General features: G+C 46.8%; 3 protein-coding genes across 3 annotated transcripts; all 3 read left to right on the plus strand.

Annotated features, from left to right (window-relative positions):
- Positions 1-1,025: 1,025 nt before the first annotated feature.
- Positions 1,026-2,006, plus strand: LOC119272711 (cytosolic sulfotransferase 15-like). Its single transcript, XM_037554133.1, has one exon. It carries the CDS (start codon positions 1,044-1,046, stop codon positions 1,644-1,646), a length of 603 nt encoding a protein of 200 aa, XP_037410030.1. The 5' UTR covers positions 1,026-1,043; the 3' UTR covers positions 1,647-2,006.
- Positions 1,677-2,035, plus strand: LOC119272713 (flavonol 3-sulfotransferase-like). Its single transcript, XM_037554134.1, has one exon. It carries the CDS (start codon positions 1,698-1,700, stop codon positions 2,004-2,006), a length of 309 nt encoding a protein of 102 aa, XP_037410031.1. The 5' UTR covers positions 1,677-1,697; the 3' UTR covers positions 2,007-2,035.
- A 3,229-nt stretch (positions 2,036-5,264) lies between these two features.
- Positions 5,265-6,968, plus strand: LOC119272714 (cytosolic sulfotransferase 15-like). The gene is made up of 2 exons (XM_037554135.1): positions 5,265-5,584; positions 6,298-6,968. Exons 1-2 carry the CDS (start codon positions 5,290-5,292, stop codon positions 6,966-6,968), a joined length of 966 nt encoding a protein of 321 aa, XP_037410032.1. The 5' UTR covers positions 5,265-5,289.
- The last annotated feature ends 3,672 nt before the right edge of the window (positions 6,969-10,640 follow it).

The following is a 10,640-nucleotide window of genomic DNA, read 5'->3' on the forward strand; positions in this document are numbered from 1 at the left end:
GTGGTTTCCTGCTATAACGAACTTCACATTTCATCATGATAAGCCATGTCTCAGGTTTGAACCAGAGGCCATGCAGAAGATGCAAAAGTTGTCGCTTGAATTCGATGTTTCTCTAGTGAAAAATGGTGAAGATTTACCTTCTGGCATCGAGCATCTGTCAACCCTCAAACAAGTGTTTGCATATTACAACTTGTCCAACAGCACCTATGATATTGAGGAGCAGATGAAGACCATCATTGGCAAGCATGCAGGCCAGCCGAGTCTTGAAATCAAAAAAGCACGGGGTGCAATTAGAGTGTATATGGGAAACCCCGACTTGGTATAAACATTTTGGTGAGTTAAATTTGAAATATGTATGTGCTATTCAGCTCAGAGACGAAAAACATTGCACAAATGTCTTGAATTCATGATGTGTTATGTACTTCCTCTGTAAACTTATTTTGTTATCCAAAGAGCAGCTAACTCGTAAAAATGCTTTTTATTGACTGCTATTGAGTATTTGCATGTGTGTGCGAGCAGTTGGTAGAATTCCATTTTTATCCATATTTGTTTGCTCAAAAACCATGTTTGTTGGACTGATATTAGTAGTATTATCATTTTAACAGATGCACTTGGATGACAAAACTGATGCCTATTTTGACTGACGGTAACCATACAGAAAAAAGAGGTTGGTGTTGCGCTTCTATCAGTTTTGTTGTTTAGCTGACACATGCACATTCATGATTTAAACTGAGTATCAAGTCTGTGCCTCAAATAATATATTTTTCACTTGGGTTTGGTGTGGCGCTCAAATCAGTCATGTACAGCTCAGCTGCTCAAATGTCGCCTTGTGTTTGCATATATTCGGCGGTCCATTTGATAGTCTATATGCAGTCAACTAATAGAGCTCGTGGTCCATGCCTAGAATTCAATACTGGGGCAGCCAAGTTAATTTAATGTTTTTCCTTTGTCTATAGCCTCTTACAAATACTGAAATACCCATCATGGATCTGGATGCCTCGGCCTGTTCACCCACCAACCCCAACTTAGCTCGAAAAATCGCCATGGCCGAAGAAGCTCAAAGCGAGAGCAACCGCAGCGGCGGCACGGAGGAAGGAGGAGAGAGCCTTGTTGCGGAGGCGCGAGGAGTCTATGTCATGTATCAAGGCTGCTGGCTGCGACCCCGGGCCATGCAAAGCGTCAAGTTGGTGCAAGAGCACTTCAAGGCTCGCCCCGATGACACCCTCCTCGCCACGTTCCCGAAGTGCGGCACCACCTGGCTCAAGGCCCTTGCCTTCACCATTACAAACCGCTTCGACCACGCCGCCACCAGTGACACCCACCCGCTGCTCACCCGCCACCCTCAGGACCTCGTGCCATTCCTCGAGATGCCCTACTGCCAGCTCCACCCTATCGCCGACCTCGAGAAGCTCGCCTCCCCGAGGCTCCTCGCCACCCACATGCCGATCACACTGCTACCTCCGTGCGTGTCCAGCCTCGGTTGCCGTGTTGTGTACCTGTTCCGCGATCCCAAGGATGTGTTCGTGTCCCTGTGGCAGTTCACCAGCAAGGTACACACGGAGTACACCATTGATAGAGCATTTGATTCGTTTTCCGAGGGGCTATCCCCGTACGGGCCTATCTGGAAGCACAACCTTGAGTTCTGAAAGAAAAGCATAGCAGAGAGTGACAAAGTTCTTTTCTTGAAGTATGAGGAGATGAGGGCCGAACCGGTCAAGCACGTCAAGATGCTCGCCAAGTTCCTCGGTGTCCCCTTCACCGAGGAGGAGATGAGATGTGGAGTTGTAGAGGGTGTCGTGCACCTGTGTAGCTTCGATAAGCTCAGGAGCATGCCGGTCAACTCATCGGGAGTAACTGATAGGATTGGTGGGGTGCCAATGGAGAACTCTTCCTACTTTAGGGCCGGGAAGGTCGGTGACTGGGCAAACCACTTGACGGAAGAGATGTCAAAGAAGCTGGATGCCATTGTTGAGGAGAAGCTGAGAGGATCAGGTCTCACATTTTGACATCTCGGTGTCATGTTGAACTATGTGCATGCTTGTGCAACCAAAATGTGTGTTCTCAATAATAATGTGAAAGACTATGTACGTGATGTTTTGTTAACCTTTTGTTTTCCCTCGTTGACTATGTTGCCTTTTGAGATACGAGCAAAACTTTTGTGCAAAAGGTGATGCGAGTTGATGGCAACTGCTATGGGGACCGTAACACCTCATGGTCCCAAAAAACTGATCGCCCAGCTCAACCAATAAACTACTACAAGAGCGGTTGCTAGCAGATCCCCTAAAATTAAAATTTCCTTAAATCCCCCTCCCCAAAAAAATCTCCCAGTCTCCTAGTTTTAGTCTAGCTGTAGGCGTTCTCAAGAAAAGTTCCGCACCCTCCCGCTCGGCCTCAGCTTTCCTGCCCAACACCGACGCTGCCGCCCCTTACCGTGACACTGGTCGTCCTCGGGCCCGATGACCGGCGGAACATAAAGACACTCCCCCGTTGCACCCTGGGCCACCCCCGCCGGTGCCAGAGACCTATCACCGACGAAGAATTTGGTGCCACAACACCGAAACGATGACGACAAGGGATTTACTTCATCGACAAAGGTTCGTCGTCGATGACTATTGTCACTTACACAACCGCAACCTACCTATCACCCTTTCTCGAGCCGGCTGACAAACGGCAACGTCGGCTAAGGCGAAGGACAACACGACATGGTCTCCTGCTGCCATGCCACCACCCTTTTCACCTCCGGTTTTCGAGGATGGCTTGGATCCGGACCAGACCACGAGCGAGGCCAATGTTCTTGAGGATATGCTCGAGAGTTTTTTTTCCTTTTTGGTTTGCAATTACTTTAGAGAGTGATGCATGATTTGATATTAATTGCTAGGTTCCTTTTGCTTTTGTAGTGAGCAATTGAATGATGATGCCACCACTTTAATGGAAGAATTTAATGTAACCCACAACTTTGGCCTCAATGACATTGCCATGTCAATGCGACATACCCAAACGAGAAATGCCAAGGTAGTGGAGGAGGTTGAGGAAACTCAAGTAAACAAGAAAAGGGGTGTAGTTCGTGCAACTACAAGACCGAGGAAGAAAATGTTTGTGTGAATCTTGGGTGAACATCACTCTCGATGCCACGGTCGGTGCCGACAAAATAAAGGATAAATTTTGGCAAAGGATCGACGTGTAATACAATAACAATGAGACTAAAAGGATTGAGAAGGAACTTTGAAGCCACACCAAAGAGACAAAGGCTCAACACCAATGTTGATGATAATGACTTGGTAGAGAACCTATCCACTCATGTGTTTTCGGATGGATCAAAATATGGAAATAATGTCAAGAAGAATGGTGTGTCACAACATAAAAAAGAAAAGTTGATTGCAATGGTGGAGGTGAAAAGGGCATTAGCGGCCGAACAGAAGGAGGAGAAGATGGCTTGTTTCTATGAGATGAAGTTGATGGAAGAGGAGAACTGGAAGGCAAAGATGACAACCGAGGATAGAAAGGTGCTAGCGGAGGGAGAAACAAATTGAACTAGAGGAGAAAATATTGTTTCAATTGGAGGGTGAGAAAAAGAAAAGGGAAATATTGTGATTGAGGAGCAAAGCTTGCAATGGTGGCCGAGGAGCAACGGAACAAGAGGTTGGCTGAGGAATATGCTACCATGTGGATGGATCCTAGCGGGATGCATGACAAGGCAAGATAATATTAAGAGTTCACTCGTGGGGACATCTTGGCTAAGTTGTGTGGTGGTGGCGGCAGTGGTGCTGCCGACGGTGACGACACGAGTGATTGAGGTCCATTTGAACTACGATAGCTTTTGCTCCACCATGTATTAATGTTTATTTGGAATGAATGTGCCTTTTAGCACACATTATGGCTATGTTTGAAGGATTCAACAAACTTAATTTCCGTTCGTAGTTGAATTATGATTTGTCAGCATCTGAATTCTCTATGTTCGTATTGAAATATGATGAATTTGTTTGAGTAAACATTTTAAAGAATTGGCAAAATGATAATTTTATGATAGGGAATCTGCTAGCTAAGCAAAAGTAATTCCCTAAATAAATTAGGAAAATGGGATAAAGAAGATTTTTGACTTTTAGAATAGGGGATCTGGTAGAGATGCCCTCAGGGAAGTTTATGACAATGCAATTAGTCTTTTTCAGGGAATGTCAGTGCTATTTGTCATTTGTGGAATTATAACTGCTAGCAAAAACATGTGCACGTGTTACACAACTCGTCCAATAAGCCATGAACATGGTATGGTGGCAAGTGAGGAGTAAAATCCCCGCAAGTAATCTTGCGGTTCATAGGAATGGAAGATTTAGATGAGCAACTACTAAGTTACTAAGCAACCTACAAATGATGGGTTGCGGTTGGTTGGGGCTACGGGGATCGTTCGTGGGGCTTGTTTGTAAGAGTGTGCTTCGTTGTGTGAGGGGTTATGGGCATACTCGCCGGTAACTGTGGTGTTCGTGTAGGGCTCATGAGAACACCACCAGTACGCCAACGTTGCGACATGTAACAACAACACGACGACCCATCCAACGCCTTTTCTTCACCACGAAGGCCATACCCATAATGTGAAAAGAACACCGGTCAATGAAACGATATCAAAGCACATGTAAAAATTCATTTAAAAAATACAAAAACACATTTTGATTTTTTTTTAAAATCTGAAAAAAATTACACATGAACCTATGGATGTGTAGTACACGCCTTAAATTTTCATGAAGAAATACGTTCTGGTTCAAGCTACACACAAGAAAACATGTCTTCCTAGCACATGAAATCTATTCATTATAAAAGTCTGATTTTCTTTATACAGCTCACACTAATGCGTATTTGATCATGAAACCTTTTACAGAAATGTAGTATACATCTAAATGTTCATCTCTATTTAATTTCAGATTTTTTGAAACTTTAAAACATTAGTTTTGAAGTTTTCAGAAACAGGGCTCCATGGAGCTCAGGAGCAAGAAATCCACTCTCCCCGAATAATTCATTTTTTTTTACTTTGTTTGGTTTGGCTCACTGCGCTCAAGTTAATCATGTACAGCTCAACCGCTCAAGTGTCGCCTTGGGTAAGCATATCCGGCGCCCACTTTGACAGTCATGTGCAATTAAACTATAGAGCTCGTGGTACATGCGCACAATTCAATACTAGGGCCGACATGCTAGTTTAATGTTTTCCCTTTGTCTATAGCCCCTTACAAATACCAATGCTACATCTGGTCGTGCTCACTATCAAAATCACCCACCAACCCCAGCTCATCTCAAAAATTGGCCATGGCAGCAGCTCAAAGCGAGAGCAACCATACCAGCATCATGGAGGAAGGACAAGCGAGCCATGTTGCAGAGGTGCGAGGAGGCTGGGTCCTGTATCAAGGCTGCTGGCTGAGACCCCACAACGTGCAAAGCATCATGCTCGTGCAAGAGTGCTTCAACGCTCGCCCCGCAGACACCTCCCTTGTCACGTTCCCAAAGTGCGGCACCACCTGGCTAAAGGCCCTCGCGTTCACCATCACAAACCGTTTTCGCCACGCCGCCACCAGCGATGACCACCCGCTGCTCACCCACCACCTCAGGACTCAAGATGGCAATGGGGTCCCGAAACCCGCGTCCCCGCGGGTTTTTACCCTATTAGGGGACGGGGATGGGCGTATTTTCATCCCCGTGGGGCTGTTATTGGGCACATTATACAACCCGACATGTTTCGTGGGTTTGCACCTGTTTTGGCAGTCCCCGAACCCGAAACCCGGCAAACCCGGCAAAATACATTTTTTTACCAAGCACTGATCCGGTGCGGCCCAAACCAAAGCTATCGAGCCTGAGCGACCGAGCCCCCACCCCCCAACGTCGAAGGCCAAACCAAGAATTCTATTTTAAAACTTATGTAATTGCATATCTTGTTGAACCATGTATGGCTTATCATCTTTCTTGCTGAAATCTGATCATTTTTGTTGCTGAAATGTGGTATCATGCTGCTGAAATACACTCTATATAGCTGTTGAACCATCTACTATTGTTTTTTGTTGAAATTTGCTCAAGTTATGCTTCTGAAATGTACTTGTTTTGCTGCTGAAATGTTATTCTTTGTCGCCACTATGTTTGTTTATATATTTTGATTTTCTTGTGGGTTCCCCGTGGGTTCCCCGAGACCCGATGGGTTTAGGGGACGGGCGGAAAACTAGCTCCGCGCATGGTGATGGGGATGGGGACGGGTTTACGATTTTCTCGTGGGGGTGGGTTTGGGAAGGCAAAACCCGATGGGTTTCGTCCCCGTTGCCATCTTGACTCAGGACCTAGTGCCGTTCCATGAGATGCCCTACCGCCAGCTACAGCCTCTTGCTGATCTTGAGAAGCTCGCCTCACCTAGGCTCCTCGCCACCCACATGCCGATCACATTGCTACCTCCGTCCGTGTCTAACCTTGGATGCCGTGTTGTGTACCTGTGCCGCAATCCCAAGGACGTGTTTGTGTCCTTATGGCACTTCACCAACAAGGTAGGCGTGGACTACACCATGCCCATGGATAAAGCATTTGAGTTGTTTTCTGATGGGCTATCCCCGTATGGGCCTATATGGGAACACAATCTTGGTTTATGGAAGAAAAGCATAGCGGAGAGCGACAATGTCCTTTTCTTGAAGTATCACGAGATGATGGCCGAACCAGTCAAGCACGTCAAGATGCTCGCCAAGTTCCTCTGTGTCCCCTTCACCGAGGAGGAGGTGAGCCGTAGAGTTGTGGGGGATGTCGTGCACCTGTGTAGCTTCGATAAGCTCAAGAGCATGCCAATCAATTCATCAGGAGCAATTGATCGGATTGGCGGGCTGCCAATGGAGAACTCTGCCTACTTTAGGACCGGAAAGGTCGGTGACTGGGCAAACCACTTGACGGAAGAGATGGCAAAGAAGCTGGATGCCATTATTGAGGAGAAGCTGAGAGGATCTGGTCTCATATTTTGACAGCTCGGTGTCATGCTTAACTTTGTGTGTGTGTGTGTGTGTGTGTGTGTGTGTGTGTGTGTGTGTTTGTGCAACCAAAATAAGCGTGAAATACTATGTACTTTGATGTTTTGTTAACCTTTTATTTTGTCTCATTTATTCCGTTGCCTTTTGAGATATGAGCAGAACCTTTGTGATGCCATTGTTGAGGAGAAGTCGAGAGGATCAGATCTCCATGTTGACTTATTGTTGTTATGCTTAACTATGCATGTGCTTGTGCAACCAAAAATGTGTGTTCTTAATAACAATGTGAAACACTGCATTTTAATGTTTTGCTAACCCTTTTGTTTTGTTTTATTTTATTATCATTGACTATTGTCCTTTCGACATATGAGCAATAGAGCAAAACTTATATGTAAAAGGTGATTGCGTCAATTATTATGAGATTTACAAAAAATGTACTAGTGGTTAAATTTTAACTTTGAAGATTATGTTGATGGAACTACTATTGGCGAATCGAAGGGAGTAATTTGAGAATCCTTTTACGCATACCTAACACCATGTGGTCCAAAGAAGCTAAGGGGCTGTTGGTTGGTGCCCTGAGCACCATGCCTGAGAAAATTACGTGCCTGATTGTAGCCTGAGATTTTTGTGCTTTTAACCCGATTAGGCAGCCCCGGCCAAGTGTTGTTTGGTTCGTGCCTAGCCTGAGAAAATAAAGAATGGTATGATGCAATGATTGCTAGTTGCATGCAACATGGGTGAACCATTAAAGTACACTGATCAACCATTAAAATATATTTGCGTGTGTGTGCCTGAAGCTCAGGCCTTCGATTTTGGTGGCCTTGTAAGACAATAAGTTTTGGGAACCAGCACTACCCTCTAGGGGTGGCTTATCTCATTATATATAATGGTTCTGTTACAATACGTACATAGGTACAGAAGCTATACATAGTCTAACACCCTCCCTCAATCTTAGCCACTTTCTAAAGAACTGAGAAGGGTAAGATTGCGCCTACCAGCCTCAAACTGTGGCAGTGGTAAAGGCTTAGTGAAGATGTCTGCAAGTTGATCCTTAGATGAGATAAATTTGATCTGGAGTTGCTTCTGTGATACACGTTCCCGTACAAAGTGATAGTCAACTTCAATGTGTTTCGTTCGGGCATGAAATACTGGATTTGCAGAAAGGTATGTAGCACCGATGTTATCACACCAAAAAATAGGAGGCTGTGGTTGAGACAAACCCAACTCCTGAAGCAAAGACTGCACCCAAATAATCTCTGCAGTAGCATTAGCCACAGCCTTGTACTCAGCTTCAATACTGCTACGTGACACAGTAGCCTGTTTCCGAGCACTCCAGGCGATCAAATTAGGGCCAAAGAATACTGCATAACCCCCCGTGGATCGCCTGTCATCTGGGCTACCAGCCCAATCTGCATCAGAGAAGGCCGAAAGGACCCGAGAGGAAGTCGGCCGAATATGCATACCAAATGTCAGGGTGAACTGAACATAACGAAGAATGCGTTTAACAGCAGCCCAATGAGTATCTCTGGGAGCCTGAAGATACTGACAAACCCTGTTAACAGCATAAGAGATATCTGGTCTCGTGATCGTCAAGTACTGAAGTCCACCAACAATGCTCCTGTACTCTGTGGCATCCGCAGGAGACAAAAGCTCACCATCATCAGCTGTTATCTTGTCAGTAGACGACATGGGTGTGGTGGTCGGTTTGCACTTCAGCATGCCCGCTCTTTGTAACAACTCCAAGGAGTACTTCTTCTGCGTAAGGACAAGACCAGTAGCACGAGAAGTGACCTCAACTCCAAGAAAGTAGTGAAGCTTCCCAAGATCTTTGACCACAAAATCAGCACCAAGAGAGCAGACAAGAGCATCAACAGCATACTGAGAAGAGCTGACAAGGATAATATCATCGACATATACCAAAAGATACATAGTGCCTTCTGGCTTCTGTAGAAGAAATAATGAAGTGTCAGCAGTGGACGGCACAAACCCATGAGCACGAAGGGCAGAGGCAAGGCGGGCATGCCAGGCACGAGGAGCTTGCTTCAAACCATATAGTGCTTTGGAGAGACGACAGATATAGTCAGGACGATTAGGATCAGAGAAACCAGGCGGCTGTTTCATATAAACCTCTTCCTCCAAAAAACCATGTAGAAAAGCATTCTGCACATCAAGTTGACGAAGTGACCAACCACGAGAAACAACAATGGAGAGAAGAAGCCGAATAGTGGTAGGCTTGACGACAGGACTGAAGGTGTCCTCATAGTCAAGACCATGGCGCTGCCGAAAACCGCGAGCAACAAGTCGCGCTTTGTAACGCTCAATAGATCCATCCGAATGCTTCTTCACTTTGAATACCCATTTTGAGTCAATAATATTTACCCGTGGTGGTGGAGGAACGAGAGTCCATGTCTTGTTACGAAGGAGAGCATGAAACTCCTGCTCCATAGCCTCTCGCCAATGTGGAATGCGCAGGGCAGCCTGATATGAGCGAGGCTCAGAAGATGGATCCGCAACAGCAGCAGCCAAACAAGCAGCCAACCAAGCAACCGTACCATCCTTACGTTCCTTAGGTTTGAAAATGCCACTGCGACTGCGTGTATGTGGTCGGGACACAGGAACCACCGAGGTCGACGGAGCAGCCTGCAACGGGCTGGAGGACGGCGACGTTGACGAGTCAGCCGGTGACGAGGAGCCAGACACAGTAGCCTCGAGCTCGGTCGGCGAAGAAGGTCGGCCGACCGGAGAAACCGGCAGAGCAGACAAAGCAGCTGGCGACGCCGGCGTCACAGACCGGGCCGATGGCGAGCCCGGCATAGTGGGTCGTGGCGCGGCCGATGTCGCGGGCCGATCCGCGGATGAAGGCGACGTGAGGACAGCGTCGCGGACCCGAGCTGCAGGCGAAGACGGCGTGACGGGCCGAGCCGCGGGCGAAGATGGCGTGACAGGCCGAGCCGCTGAAGACTCGGCGGCCGCTGGTGAAGAGGGCCGAGCCGCTGGAGACTCGGCGGTCGCTGGCGTAACGGACCGAGCAGTGGAGATGCTCGGCGCGACGGGCTCTTCGGGTGACCATGCATGGGCACGCAAATCGATGCCATGCAACATAGGGCGATCAACGTGCCCATCAGAAGGCGGTGATGATGATGGTGAATCCTCCAAAAGCTCCAAACGAGCCCCACGTCTGGTTCCTGCACCATGGTTAGGTAACAGCAAAGGAGAGTATGCAACATCATCAAATTGGTCAGAAGCAACAGAGGATGAATGCAGAGATGGTGGTTCGACAGTGGACACAGGAAGTTTGGCAAAGGGAAAAACATGCTCATCAAACACGACGTCCCGAGATATATAGACACGATTAGTGGGAACATGAAGACATTTGTAACCTTTATGAAGAGAGCTATAGCCAAGAAAAACACACTTCTTAGAACGAAACTCAAGCTTGCGCTTATTATATGGACGAAGATGCGGCCAACAAGCACACCCAAATACCTTGAAAAAGGTATAATCAGGTTGTTCATTAAGGAGAACCTCAATGGGAGTCTTCATGTTTAAAACACGAGTGGGAGTACGGTTGATGAGAAAGCATGCAGTGGTGAAAGCATCACTCCAAAACCGAAACGGAACAGATGCATGGGCCAAAAGAGTAAGACCAGCTTCAACAATATGACGATG

The sequence above is a fragment of the Triticum dicoccoides genome, chromosome 3A (genome assembly GCF_002162155.2).
Source record: "Triticum dicoccoides isolate Atlit2015 ecotype Zavitan chromosome 3A, WEW_v2.0, whole genome shotgun sequence".
Taxonomy (NCBI): Eukaryota; Viridiplantae; Streptophyta; class Magnoliopsida; order Poales; family Poaceae; genus Triticum; species Triticum dicoccoides.

Bases quoted from the DNA above. Each gene is read 5' to 3' on its own strand.
- LOC119272711 (XM_037554133.1), top strand. From the start codon at position 1,044: ATGGCCGAAGAAGCTCAAAGCGAGAGCAACCGCAGCGGCGGCACGGAG.
- LOC119272713 (XM_037554134.1), top strand. From the start codon at position 1,698: ATGAGGGCCGAACCGGTCAAGCACGTCAAGATGCTCGCCAAGTTCCTC.
- LOC119272714 (XM_037554135.1), top strand. From the start codon at position 5,290: ATGGCAGCAGCTCAAAGCGAGAGCAACCATACCAGCATCATGGAGGAA. The intron at 5,585-6,297 runs TCAGGACTCAAG...TTGCCATCTTGA, and splicing joins CCCGCTGCTCACCCACCACC to CTCAGGACCTAGTGCCGTTC.